The sequence below is a fragment of the Schistocerca serialis genome, chromosome 3 (assembly GCF_023864345.2).
Source record: "Schistocerca serialis cubense isolate TAMUIC-IGC-003099 chromosome 3, iqSchSeri2.2, whole genome shotgun sequence".
NCBI lineage: Eukaryota > Metazoa > Arthropoda > Insecta > Orthoptera > Acrididae > Schistocerca > Schistocerca serialis.
In genome coordinates, this window is record NC_064640.1 from 954777848 (window position 1) to 954793202 (window position 15355).

Genomic DNA, 15355 nt, shown 5'->3' on the forward strand with positions numbered 1-15355 from the left:
TTTACTTTTACTACAGATGTAGTGCTAGACCTATCGAAGTCGAATTAGCAATATTTGTTTGTGAAAAATTTGTCTACGTTGCCAAGCGTAGACATTAGCTTCTCGCTCTCTCTTTTCCGTCGCTAATTTCCGAAATCCCGCTCTTTATTTAGCACGTTTGGTTTTGTCACTCTTGTTAATTTTAAAGACACATACGAAATTATCAACCAACACCAGCACAAAGGAAAATAAGTTTGTAAATGAAAAGTAACCTGTTTAAAATCGTACCACACGAGCACGAAGTTTTTCACTTTAAACACGACGGTGATAACTAACTGACTAGCTTGGATTACTTGACCGAACTGTGCTATGAAATAAAATAAAGACAAGAACGACCATGTAGAATAATTTAATTTCATTGGAGCCTCTTTCTTTATTCTCAATGAACAGAAATAAGAAGCTGACAGCTCGGAATAACAACGTTTCAGAGCTAGTATTGTCGACTGTTGTTCTGATAGCTTACTGTAAAATACTATTGAACCATTTCATAAACACGATTCCTGGCGGAAATTGAGTATTTGAAGTTAGATTTAGTCACCAAGTAAACTGATAATATTTCAAAGCTTGTATTGTAGATTTTCGTTCTTATGGCTTGCTTAAACTACCAAATTATTTGACAGTATTAATAATTTTTGTCATTGTAAGAGCACTTACTTTAAAACGTAAAATGTTGAATTAATACTGTACCAAAAATGCCGCCGTTCAAAGCTAGGCCCGTGCCTAGTGTGCCTATATGTAAATCCGCCTCTGGCACCATGCATACACTGCAGTATCACCACTTGGGAACGTCTGTGATCTGTAGGTCAGCCTTCTCAATCTCTAGAGAAGAGGAATCATTCTGAGAACCGTGACGTGGGTGCACTGATTGTAATGATGGCGTACCCAAGCAATGTTTTAACCAATGCATTGTAACAATATGATCATTCCTGTAGTGGTTTGCTACAGCATTGTTGAGACAATAAGTTATAAGTCTCCTGAATGAGTCTTTCAGTGTGTAATGGAAAATGCACTGTTTTGCACTTCTCGGCAGATTAGAAGTGTATACTTGACCGGGACTCAGACCCGGAACCTTGCCTTCGGCGATCAATTTTCTTACCAGCTAGTTACCCTGGCAGACAACCTACCCTCCCAGCTTCACTTCTACCAATAGCTGTGTCTTCCCTCTCAAAGTTCACAGTTCTCATGAATAAATTGTGGGGCTAACTGTCCTGTAAGAAATGATATTGGGTAGTGAGGAGAAATTGTGAGAGTGAGTCACGAGTCTTGCTTCTTCATCTCGTCTGTAAGTGTGGCCTGTGAAAGGTGAGGTTCCAGGTTCAGGTCCTTACACGGTGTATAGTTGTAATCTACAATGAAGTTTCAACTTGTATGTCAGTGGCAAAATGGACCGACAAAAGTGACAAATAGTGAGTGGCAAAGAGTGGAGCAAATGGATCACCAATGCTGCACATCCTTCCAGCACTGTGAACAAGATGTTTTGCATTCCAAGTGCTTGCTGGTAGAAAATTGTCCCTTAACTCATGGCTTCCTTTTATGATAAGACAACCAAACAGAATATAATAAAAGTCATTGTATGTCACATATGTGCATGGTTGAATGCTGCCACTGTCGGTGTGTTGTAGATCCAAATAGTTGAGCCGTATGTGCATTACTACTTTATATTAGCATTAGGTGTCAAGATTTTAAAATCATTGTCTGTTCGAAATTTTTGATAAAAAATGTATCCATTCTTTATATCTAAAAATGTACTAAAAGCAGTTTAGCTACCTATGCCCTTAAACTACCTGCTGCCACAAGATGTAAATCAGTTAGCTCCAAGCTGGTTATTCCTTGTCTTAGATTGTCTTGGTGCACCAGGATGCTGTATTGTTAATGAGACAAACACCTATGTTCTTCTCCTCCCCCCCCCCCCCAGGGGATCCACAACTCTTTTGTGGATACGTGTGTAGCAAGCACGGGACCCCGAGCTAATGTGGCCTTCCTTCTTTTCCGGGCTGCATACCCCCCCTTTCCGTATCCTTCCCCATCCCCCATCTTCGCCCCCCCCCCCTCACCTCTGGCTCTTTCCTTCCCTTTCTCCCCCTCTGGGAGTACGGTTTGTGCCTACGTCCGGAGACGGACGCTTGTAAATGTACCGCACTCTTCGCCTTCCTTGCTTGTATGTCTTCATCTTTCTTCGTCCTTCTCTTTTCCTTACCTCTTCTCTTTACCTCTTCTCTTTACCCTTTTCTCCGCTGCGGCGTTTGAGACCTCTCTTCTTTCCTTTTCCTGTCTCTTTCTTCCTCCCTGTGCGTGTCTGAAGGCCGACCCACGCACTTCCATGCGTAGCCGGTGACGGGGTAACGCGTAATTCCCCGCCCCGGGTAGACAGGTAGGACACGTACGTACCCCCTGGTAAAGGCCAGGCCCAGGGAGGGGTGATTACCCGAGCTGACACCTTCCGAAAGTGCCGATTGGTCCCTCCGTCCGTTTGTCGGGAGGTGTGACCTGAGGTGTGAACAATCACCTAAGGCGGGTGTGCCCTCGGTGAGGGCCCCCACAAGGAAGGAGCGCGCCATCGGAGACGCCGGTAATCATGGGGGATTCTTCCGCAATGGTTTCCTCACCTTCCACTATGTCTGCTCACAAACGTAAGTTCACTGAGTCTCAGCCACAGACGGTTCTTCCATCGTTGCCACAGTTCCTTGTTGTTTCTCGGTCTGACGAAGGTCACGACTTTTCCACGGTCAACCCTTTCATTATTCAGAAAGGTGTCGACGCAATTGCGGGTCCTGTAAAGTCTTGTTCCAGATTACGGAATGGCACCCTGTTGTTGGAAACACACAGTGCCCTCCAGGCTCAAAAATTGCTGCGTACTTCTCTGCTCCACACCTTCCCTGTCCGGGTGGAACCGCACCGTACCTTAAATTCCTCGCGTGGAGTCGTTTATACACGCTCCCTCGATGGATTGTCTGACGAAGAAATTCAGCACTACCTGTCTGACCAGGGCGTCACAGCTGTTCATCGGGTTATGAAAAGGGTTGACTCGAACATCATTCCAACCCGCACTGTCTTCTTGACATTTGACAAAGTTCAACTCCCATCAAAAATCAAAGCAGGCTATGAGATAATTTCCGTTTGCCCTTATGTCCCAAACCCTACGCGTTGCTATCGATGTCAGCGGTTCAATCACACCAGCCAGTCCTGTTCCAATCCGGCCAAATGTGTTACGTGTGGCAAGGATGCCCATGAGGGTGCTTGTCCACCTCCATCCCCTCGCTGCATCAACTGTATGGGTGACCACGCTGCTTCCTCTCGAGATTGCCCCGTTTTTAAGAACGAAAAACTCATCCAGGAAATAAGAGTGAAGGAAAAGGTGTCGACCTTTGCTGCTCGAAAGTTACTCGCCAGTCGACAGCCCACTGTGCCTCAGAAAGGAAAATACAGCACTGTCCTTGCTTCTCCTCGGCCAACAAAGGAGGCGGCCACGCAGACTTGCGACCTCACCTTTAGTACCACGGTCGTCAGATCGGCCAGCGCAAAGATCGCCCGTTCAACCTCACCACTTTCGCCTGCCCACTCAATGGCTCACCCTTCGTCGGGTTCTGCTAAATCTCGAGCCCAAAAGTCAGACGCCAAGTCTTCGAAAAAAGAGCCTACTCGTGAAGAGTTTTTACGTACCGCAACTTCACAACCATCGGTTCCTCCTTCATCTAAACATCATACTTCCAAGAAGGCTGCGAAGAAACACAGTTCCTCTCCTTCTCCGCCAAGGCGTGTCCCATCTACAGCACCACCTGGCGGAAATCGCCCTCGGCCTTCTTCTGTGTCGCCGAGGCGCACTGCTGGTGGCCGGTCAACTGGCCGATCGTTGGTGGCTGGAGCTGCTCCTGACCAACCTATGGATCAGGATCTTCTGCCTTCGACTGAATGCCATTCCATGCTGTCGGTCGCAAGCTCTGAGCAGTCGTTGAGTTGACAGCATCCTTGGTCACGTTCCTCCATTTTCTGTTCACCCTATGTCCATTATCCACTGGAATATCCGCGGCATTCGAGCCAATCGGGATGAATTGTCGATCCTCTTACGATCCTACTCGCCGGTCATCTTCTGTCTTCAGGAAACAAAGCTGCGTCCCCATGACCGATTTGTTCTCCCTCATTTTCAGTCCGTTCGATATGACCTCCCCTCTGTTGAAGGCACTCCAGCCCATGGAGGACTCATGATTCTGCTCCACGATACTCTCCATTATCACCAAATCCCCTTAAACAGTTCCTTCCAAGCTGTCGCCGTCCGTCTTTCCCTTTCTGGATACACGTTCTCTCTTTGTACGGTATACATTCCATCGTCCACACCAATGGCACGAGCTGATCTCCTTCATCTTCTTGGTCAGCTTCCACCCCCCTATTTGCTGGTTGGGGACTTCAATGCCCACCACCCGCTTTGGGGATCTCCACATCCTTGTCCACGTGGCTCACTATTGATAGACGTCTTCCACCAAGCGGATCTAGTCTGCCTCAACACTGGGGTCCCCACATTTTTGTCTGCCTCCACGACAAATTTATCTCATTTGGACCTTGCGGTCGGTCCGCTAGCTCGGCACTTCGAATGGTTCGCCCTTGATGATACACACTCGAGTGACCACTTTCCATGTGTTCTTAGACTGCAGCCTCAACTGCCATATATGCGCTCGCGACGCTGGAAGTTTGCCCAAGCCGATTGGACACTTTTTTCGTCTCTAGCGACATTCGATGACCGTCGCTTTCCCAGCGTCGACGATGAGGTCACACATATTACCGACGTTATTCTCACAGCTGCGGAACGTTCAATACCACGCACCTCCGAATTGCCCCGGCGCCCCCCCAGTTCCTTGGTGGAACGAGGCATGCCGTGACGCAATACGTGAGCGGCGACGTGCTCTTCGCATTTTCCGTCACCATCCAACTTTGGCAAACTGTATCCGATATAAGCAGCTCCGTGCGCGATGCCGTCGCGTCATCCGCGATAGCAAGAAGGCAAGCTGGAAATTCTTTATTAGCTCATTTAACACCTTCACTCCCTCCTCGGAAGTTTGGAGTCGGCTTCGACGGTTCTCAGGCGCGCCTAGTTCCTCCCCGGTCTCTGGGCTAACTGTCGCGCATGATACCTTAGTGGACCCCGTCGCAATTTCTAACTCATTGGGTCAGCACTTTGCTGAGATTTCGAGCTCTTCAAATTACCCGCCAGCGTTTCTCCCGAAGAAACGTGCAGCGGAAGTGCGACATCTTGCTTTCTCCTCTCAAAATCGCGAAAGCTACAATACTGTTTTCTCCATGCGGGAACTCCAACATGCCCTCTCTTCTTCTCGCTCCTCCGCCCCAGGACCGGATGGTATCCATGTCCAAATGTTGCTGCATTTATCAACCCATAGCCTGCGTTACCTCCTTCGCCTTTACAATCGAATTTGGACCGACAGTACCTTTCCCAGGCGATGGCGGGAAGCTATTGTCGTTCCCGTTCCGAAACCTGGAAAGGACAAACATCTCCCCTCTAGCTATCGCCCCATTTCTCTCACGAGTAGTGTCTGTAAGGTTTTAGAGCGTATGGTGAATTACCGTTTAGCTTGGTGGCTGCAATCCCGCAGTCTTCTAACACCTGCCCAATGCGGATTCCGAAAGCATCGTTCTGCAGTTGACCATCTTGTTGCTCTCTCCACTTACATCATGAACAATTTTCTCCGGAAACGCCAAACGGTAGCAATATTTTTTGATCTGGAGAGAGCATACGATACCTGTTGGAGGACAGGCATCCTCCGCACACTGTTCTCTTGGGGCTTTCGAGGCCGGCTGCCCCTTTTTCTTCGCGAATTTATGGCAGAGCGCACATTTAGGGTGCGGGTGAACACTACTCTCTCCCGTACTTTCTCCCAAGAAAACGGGGTACCCCAGCGCTCCGTGCTGAGTGTTGTACTGTTTGCCATCGCCATTAATCCAATTATGGATTGTCTCCTTCCTGATGTCTCGGGCTCCCTCTTTGTGGACGATTTTGCGATCTACTACAGCTCTCAACGGACCAGCCTTTTTGAAAGACGTCTTCAAGGATGTCTCGATCGCCTCCACTCTTGGAGCATCGAAACCGGCTTCCGTTTCTCACCCAGTAAGACCGTTTGTGTTAATTTTTGGCGACGTAAGGAGTTTCTTCCGCCCTCCTTACATCTAGGTCCTGTCAACCTTCCGTTTTCCGACGTCGCTAAATTCTTGGGTCTTATGTTTGACAGAAAACTGTGCTGGTCCTCCCACGTTTCCTATCTTTCGGCTCGCTGTCTGCGTTCCCTTAACACCCTCCGTGTCCTGAATGGTACCTCCTGGGGAGCGGACCGAGTGGTCCTTCTCAGCCTCTATCGCGCCTTAGTGCGCTCGAAATTGGATTATGGAAGCATAGTCTACTCCTCTGCTCGGCCGTCTATCCTTCGGCGTCTCGACTCTATCCACCACCGTGGATTACGTTTAGTGTCTGGAGCTTTTTACACCAGCCCTGTGGAAAGCCTTTATGCTGAGACTGCTGAACCTCCGCTGTCCAATCGGCGGGCAGTCCTTCTGAGTCGTTATGCTAGCCATCTGTCTTCCATGCCTGCTAATCCAGCCCATGACCTTTTTTTCGACGCCTCCTTTGATGTCGGGTATGCAGGCCGCTCCTCCTCCCTACTACCCCCGGGAGTCCGCTTCCGTCAACTGCTCCATTCTCTTTCCTTCCGCTTTCCTAAAACCTTCTTGACAACTTGGGGTACAGCACCGCCTTGGCTCCGTCCCCGGATCGACTTGCTCAGAGACCTATGTCAATTTCCCAAGGATGGTACCCCTACACTTGTTTACCGTCGGGCATTTGCTGCTCTATGTGCACAAATGACGGAAGCCACATTTATTTACACCGATGGCTCGAAAACATCGTTAGGTGTAGGGAGTGCCTATATTGTTGGCGACACCCCAAATCACTTTCGGCTTCCCGACCAGTGTTCGGTTTATACTGCGGAGCTTTACGCTGTTCTCTAGGCTGTCCACTACATCCGCCGCCATCAGCGGATACAGTACGTAATCTGCTCAGATTCTCTCAGCTCTCTCCTAAGTCTCCAAGCTCTTTACCCTGTGCACCCTCTGGTCCACCGGATTCAGGACTGTCTGCGCTTGCTCCACCTGGGGGGCGTCTCAGTGGCGTTCCTCTGGCTCCCGGGGCACGCTGGTATCTGTGGAAATGAGGCGGCCGATATAGCGGCCAAGGCTGCAGTCTCTCTTCCTCGGCCAGCTATTCAGTCTCTTCCGTTTACCGATCTACGGAGCGGTTTATGTCGCCAAGTTGCTCATTTATGGCATGCGCATTGGTCAACACTTCCCCATAATAAATTGCGGGAAGTGAAAGCCCTTCCTTGCGCTTGGACCTCTTCCTCCCGAACGCGTCGTCGGGAGGAGGTAATTTTAGCTAGACTCCGGATAGGGCACTGTCTTTTTAGTCATCGACATCTTTTAAGCGGTGATCCTCCCCCACTCTGTCCCCACTGCTCTCAGCTGTGGACGGTCAGACACCTTTTAATTGAATGCCCCTATTTTAATCCGTTACGCTCCCGTCTACAGCTATCGCCTGATCTATCGTCGATTTTAGCAGATGACACGCGCTCAGCTGACCGCGTTCTACAGTTTATTAGTGACAGTGAAATGACGTCAGTCATTTGAAGCTTTTTTTGGGGGACAACCAACCCCTTCCTATAGTGGATTTTTAAGCATTCCTTCTGCCTTTAGTTTCTCAAATTTTATGACTTTGTTCCCATTGCTGCTGATTTTAAATTTCGTTTTCTCCCTGTTTTCTACGTCACGGGCTGGGCGCTAATGACCATAGAAGTTTTGCGCCCTAAAACAAAAAAAAAAAAAAAAAAAAAAAAAAAAAAAAAAAAAAATACCTATGTTCTTAGACACCAACTTCATGAAGGTGACTGCAGATTTGACATAACACTGCTCTGTTTCACATGCATTTCATTGTTCAAAAGCATACATCATGAAATTGTTCATTGACTGAATGAAAAGGTCTTTCTGTAAGCCATATTTTTATTGTTTGCTTAAATGTCTCTTTGAAGCTAATGTTTAAAATAAAAATGCTAAACAGCTCTAGTTTTATTGCCATACAAGCAGTACTGCTTTCTAGTTCGGCTGTGTCATTTTGTGAAACTCTTAACTTTGTACTGTTTCTGATAGCATGGTACGAATATCTTCATTTTTATTGAACTTGTTTTTATGTTCTCATGCAAACACTAGTATATGTTTCTGAGAATCAATATTGCTGACCGAGCGAGGTGGCGCAGTGGTTAGACACTGGACTCGCATTCGGAAGGACGATGGTTCAATCCCGCGTCTGGCCATCCTGATTTAGGTTTTCCGTGATTTCCCTAAATCACTCCAGGCAAATGCCAGGATGGTTCCTCTGAAAGGGCACGGCCGACTTCCATCCCCATCCTTCCCTAATACGATGAGACCGATGACCACGCTGTCTGGTCTCCTTCCCCAAACCAACCAACCAACCAATATAGCTGAATTTAATTTGATGGTTAAAGGAAGCAGTGTGGTCTTTCAACAGCAAACAGTGTCTACGGTGAGACCTAAGAACTTTGTCTTTTGAACTACATTCATATCCAGTTCTTATAGTTGTGGATTCCTTTATCCTTCTTCTGATGTTGTTACTAAAATTGTTGTTTCAGTTTCCTCTTCACCGAGAATTAGCCTATTGGTTCCTAGACACTGAGTGATCGACTCAACTAGGAATTTCATTTTTGTTATGATATCAAGTAAATTAGTGCCAGTGGTCATGCTAGTGGTGTCATCTGCAAAAAGAATCATTTCCCTTTCATAGTTAAGTCATAAGTCATGTATATATCTCAGAAACAACAGGGCTACTAATATGCTGCGTTATGGTACACCATGGCTTATGTGTTGAAATTATGATAAATATTTCTTTTGTTCAAATTGCATTTCTGCTGCTTGTTTCCTATTTTGCAGATATGATTTAGTGATATTCAGAGATGTTCCTCATATCCCATAGTGATCAAGTTTCCTTAATTAGTTGAGAAGAATAACATTCTTCCTCTTCCTGTCATAATACTGAACGAGGTGTCCTGTATATAAAATTTTGTGCAATTTTTGCTGTTATAGCAGAGAAAAGAACTTAAATGTGTGGGGATGTACAAAACTTTGATGGGATTTATAAAGTTATACCTGAATGTAAGCCATAAATAAAATAAAAAAGATCACAGGAAACCTACACACATTTTTTCCATTCTGCTCAAACATGTATGCTGCTCACACAGACTGAATAGGACAGTCTGCAAACTATTTTGTGTTTTCATCATTCCATCACTTGCTTTCATGAATATCACATACTATGATGTGAAAAATAGGACACTGTAATTGGGAGGGAATTCCTAACTTTGTGTAAACACACACAAGAAAAAATGTGCATGACATAAAAATATTTTCTGTAACATTGTGCTGCATCCATCTGTAGGTAGAATAATTGATACTAGCCCTAAAGGACAATGAAACATTTCTGTAGAACAGTGTCACTCAAAAGCAACATGCAGCCTACTATTGTTCTGTGTGCAGATACCAACTGAGTCAGTGCAGTTGTCCACTTTCTGAGAAAAGTGGCTCGTGGCTGAAACGAATGGCTGCTCTGTTGGATGTCAGCTGAGTTTTTATCAATGCTACTTTGTGTTGGTGCAGACCAGCTTCCACTTCTGTAGTATTGGAGGAGTCATCTGATATATCAGAGGAATTGCCTTTGATTATTGCTCCAGGCTCCTTCATTTAGGGCTTCCCTGTTGCTGTTGTTGTAGCACATGACAACTGAAGTTTGTATGCAGACAATTTTCTTGTCTGAATAAAAATGAGTGGGACTTAACAATATTAATAAAATGTTGGATCCTCCTCCTCCTCCTCCTCCTCCTCCTCCTCCTCCTCCTCCTCCTCCACCACCACCATCACCACCATTACAACAACAACAACGAATCAGCTGATTCTGAACTAATGCTGAATATTTACTATTTTTATAGTTGAGCTGTGTCAGCTGTTTCCATTCCATTCCATTTTATGAATATGCCAAAAGTAAAATTTTATATAGTTGTTAGATGACCCATATTATTTAAGTACATGAAATACTGTGGTTGAGATGGGAAACATCTGCAGAAGTCTATATCTACGGGGGAAGTCAATTATTATGCGCAAAGTAGTTATAAAATTTTATTGTAATCAAATAGGAAACTTACAAGAAGATCATCTTTCGACATAGTCTCCTTGCATTTTATCACACTTGGTCCATTGTTGTACAAGCTTCCTGATGCCCTCATAAAAGAATGTTCTCGGTTGAGGTGCAAGCCAGGGTTGCACCACTAATTTCACTGCTTCATCCGAGGCAAATTGATGGCCCCTTAATGCCTGTTTGAGTGGACCAAACAAGTGATGGTCAGAAGGGGGCAAGATCGGGACTATATGGAGGATGATCCAGTACTTCAAATTTGAGTTTCTGGAGCGTTTTGGCAGTGTGGGCAGCAGTATGTGGACGGGCACTGTTGTGCAACAACACAACACCTTTTGACAGCAATCCTCAACATTTGCTTTGAATTGCAGGCTTTAGCCTGGCACTAAGCATCTCACTGTAACGTACGCTGTTTATTGTTGTGCCCCTTTCCACATAATGTTCCAATACTGGACCTTGTGTGTCCCAAAAATCTGAAGCATCAGTATTCCTGCAGATGGTTGGGTCTTGAACTTTTTCTTGCATGGTGAATTTGGATGTTTCCATTCCATACTCTACCATTTACTCTCCAGCTCATAATGATGGATCCATGTTTTTTCACCAGTAATGATCCTGTCTAAGAAGTTGTCCCCTTTGTCCCCTTCGTTACTATAGTGATCCAAATGTTTTTTGCAGATGTCCAAGTGCGTTTGTTTATACAACTGTCTGAGTTGTTTTGGGACCCATCTTGCACAAACTTTATGAAGCCCAAGTCTGTTGTGGATGATTTCGTAGGCAGAACTGTGAGTAATTTGCAGATGATGTGCCACTTTGTCAATAGTTAATAGTCTGTTTAAGATAATCATTTCACATGAACGCTCAATGGTTTCTTCATTTGTGGCGGTAAACAGTCATCCAACTCCTTCATCGTGCGTAACACTTGTGCGACCATTTCAGAATTTTTCAAGCCATTCGTAGACACTCCACTGTGACAAAACACTGTTCCCGTACTGTACCGAAAGTCTTCCATGAATTTTGGCCCTTGATACACCTTCTGACCAGAAAAAACGGATCACCGAACATTGCTCTTCTTCAGCGGAGCAGCCATCTGTTTCCCCGCATCTCCTGTTGGGAAACATACTACAGCATAAGTTGTATTAAATCATGTGCAGAACATACAGGGCTATTACAAATGATTGAAGCGATTTCATAAATTCACTGTAGCTCCATTCATTGACATACGGTCACGACACACTACAGATACGTAGAAAAACTCATAAAGTTTTGTTCAGCTGAAGCCGCACTTCAGGTTTCTGCCGCCAGAGCGCTCGAGAGTGCAGTGAGACAAAATGGCGACAGGAGCTGAGAAAGCGTATGTCGTGCTTGAAATGCACTCACATCAGTCAGTCATAACAGTGCAACGACACTTCAGGACGAAGTTCAACAAAGATCCACCAACTGCTAACTCCATTCGGCGATGGTATGCGCAGTTCAAAGCTTATGGATGCCTCTGTAAGGGGAAATCAACGGGTCGGCCTGCAGTGAGCGAAGAAACGGTTGAACGCGTGTGGGCAAGTTTCACGCGTAGCCCGCGGAGGTCGACGAATAAAGCAAGCAGGGAGCTAAACGTACCACAGCCGACGGTTTGGAAAATCTTACGGAAAAGGCTAAAGCAGAAGCCTTACCATTTACAATTGCTACAAGCCCTGACACCCGATGACAAAGTCAAACGCTTTGAATTTTCGGTGCGGTTGCAACAGCTCATGGAAGAGGATGCGTTCAGTGCGAAACTTGTTTTCAGTGATGAAGCAACATTTTTTCTTAATGGTGAAGTGAGCAGACACAATGTGCAAATCTGGGCGGTAGAGAATCCTCATGCATTCATGCAGCAAATTCGCAATTCACCAAAAGTTAACGTGTTTTGTGCAATCTCACGGTTTAAAGTTTACGGCCCCTTTTTCTCCTGCGAATAAAACGTTACAGGACACGTGTATCTGGACATGCTGGAAAATTGGCTCATGCGACAACTGGAGACCGACAGCGCCGACTTCATCTTTCAACAGGATGGTGCTCCACCGCACTTCCATCATGATACTCGGCATTTCTTAAACAGGAGATCGGAAAACCGATGCATCGGTCGTGGTGCAGATCATGATCAGCAATTCATGTCATGGCCTCCACGCTCTCCCGATGTAACCCCATGAGATTTCTTTCTGTGGGGTTATGTGAAAGATTCAGTGTTTAATCCTCCTCTACCAAGAAACGTGCCAGAACTGTGAGCTCGCATCAACGATGCTTTCGAACTCATTGATGGGGACATGCTGCGCCAAGTGTGGGAGGAACTTGATTATCGGCTTGATGTCTGCCGAATCACTAAAGGGGCACATATTGAACATTTTTGAATGCCTAAAAAAACTTTTTGAGTTTTTGTATGTGTGTGCAAAGCATTGTGAAAATATTTCAAATAATAAAGTTATTGTAGAGCTGTGAAATCGCTTCAGTCATTTGTAATAAGCCTGTACTTGACTAATGGTATATGGTGGAGATATTACAAGATAAACTGAACTTCTGTATCAACATCTGTGCCTGGAAAAGCACTGTGAAATGCCCATCATATAGTACCTCTTATTACATAATACATTGAGGTGACAAAATGTCATGGGATAGTGATATGCACGTATACAGATGGTGGTAGTTTTGCATGCACAAGGTATAAAAGGGCAGTCCATTGGCACAGCTGTCATTTGTACTCACGTGATTTCTGTGAAAACATTTCTGACATGATAATGATTGCTCAGTGGGAATTAACAGAATGGTAGTTGGAGCTAGATGCATGGGACATTCCATTTTGGAAATCATAAGGGAATTCAGTAGTCTGAGATGCACAGTGTCAAGAGTGTGCTGATAATACCAAATTGCAGGCATTACCTCTCACCACAAAAAATGCAGTGGCCAACAGCCTTCACTTAACAACTGAGAACAGCAGTGTTTGTGTAGAGTTTTCAGTGCTAACAGACAAGCAGCTCTTTGTGAAATAACCTCAGAAATCAATGTGGTACTTGTAGCGAATGTATCCATTAGAACAGTGTGGCAGCAGATGACCAATGTGAGTGTCTTTGCTAAAAGTGCAACATGGGCTGCAACATCTCTCCTGGGCTTGGGACCATATCAGTTGGACCCTAGACTAGTGAAAAACATTGGCCTGATCATGAGTCCCAATTTCTGTTGGCAAGAGTTAATGGTAGGGTTCAAGTGCAGTGCAGATCACACAAAGCCATGGATCCTAGTTGTAACAAGACATTTTCCAAGCTCGTGGTAGCTCCATAAATGTGAGGATTCTGTTTACATGGAATGAACTGGGTCCTCTGGTCCAACTGAACTGATCATTGACTGGAAATGGTCATGTTTGTTTAATTGGGGATTATTTGCAGCCGTTCGTGAACTTCATGTCCCCAAACAACGATGGAAGTTTTATTTATGACAATGAACCATGTCAGTGTGCTGCAGTTGCTTGCAATTAGTTTGAAGAACATTTGGCCAATTTGAATGAATGATTTAGTCACCCAGATTGCCAGACATGGACCCCATCGAACAATTATGGAACATTATCGAGAGGTCAGTTTGTGCACAACATCCTGTGCTGGCAACACTTTCACGATTATGGACAGCTATACAGGCAGCGTGGCTCAATATTTCTGCAAGGGACATCCAATGACTTGTTGAGTTCGTGCCACGTCAAGTTGCTGCACTATGCCAGGCAAAAGGAGGTCTGACATGATATCGGGGGATATCCAATAACTTTTATCACCTCAGTGTAAATTAAGGCTTGATCCTGTTCTGTTCACAGATGAGGTGTGGACAAGATGATTGCCCACAGGTTTCAGTGTGAGCCACTGTTAATTAAATCTTATCTTCACAGTCTCTGTGTGACAAGAAACTGTACAATCTGCACTCAGTGGGTAAGCATAGTGGGTAAATCCTGAGCTCTGCAGCAGTATTATTAGAACTGAAAAGCCCCCTCATAGTTCAGCTGGGTGGAAACCTTAGTCACAGACTTCACTGAATGTACGATAACGTAGACTGTGACCTTTTTATGCTTGCACCATAGATTGAAAGCTACATATTATTTAAGAAGTTAATTAAACAACTTTGTGTGCAGTTCCAGGTTGCCAAAGGAGTTCTGTTGTTAGTTAGTTAGTTAGTTATCCAGTCTACCAACCTAATCTTCAGAATTCTTCAGTAACACAGCATTTCAAGAAGTTCTATCCTCTTCCTGTCTGAACTGTATATCATCCATGTTTCACTTCCATACACAGCTGCACTCCAAACTAATACATTCAGAAAAGACTTCCTAAACACTTACATTTATATTAGATATTGACAGCAGTGAAAACCAAAAGGCACAAACCATTATTATAGTTGAATAAACAATTTTGGGAAGGATATTTGTGTACTTTCTTGTGTCTCTTGAAGCTGCTAATCATTATTAAGTTTTCTATTTTGGTGGAAGTTTTATGCCACAAAGCTAATGGGTGTGATTACTGTGCATTATTTGTGCTTGAATTTTTATAATTTTGGTTTAAAGATTGAGAGAAGGGAGATTCTTGAAATGTACACTCAGAATTTTGTTTTTAGTCTCCTTTTTAAAAATTGTACATGTATAATTTGTTGCAGATCCAGAGCCTTTGGGTTGCATTGAAGTGTTAGCCACAGCATTCTCAATTCTGCTTCTCATTCTCACCTTTCCAGTTGCAATTTTCATGAGCTACAAGGTAAGCGTATTAAAGGAATGTTAAGTTCAGCTGAAGTATAATAGATAGTGTATTGTACTGTAAAACACAAACAACAGCATGGCCACAATGAACCAAAGTTTACTATTCCTTTACATACAGGTTAACAACAGTGGAGAACATAGGCACAAATATATAAACAGTCCAGGCACTGATACAAGCAGTTACAGGCAGTAAGTACGAACAAAATACAAGAGCAAGAGCCTGCTGCACTGTGCTTGTACAAAGGAAGGCTCCATTAGACAGTGCGGAGGATGCCATGCCTTGTGCACAAGTCATATGGCTCAGGCACCCTCTG

The 15355-nt window shown here is 44.9% G+C and overlaps 1 protein-coding gene across 5 annotated transcripts in view; it reads left to right on the plus strand.

Moving 5' to 3' along the window:
• The window catches only part of LOC126471402 (band 7 protein AGAP004871-like), a 259932-nt gene that overhangs the window by 205395 nt on the left and 39182 nt on the right, over positions 1-15355 (plus strand). For all 5 annotated transcript variants that reach the window (XM_050099530.1, XM_050099528.1, XM_050099527.1 and 2 more), the window contains one exon: positions 14942-15039. In XM_050099530.1, coding sequence (XP_049955487.1) covers positions 14942-15039 — 98 coding nt within the window. The remainder of the gene's footprint in view (positions 1-14941; positions 15040-15355) is intronic.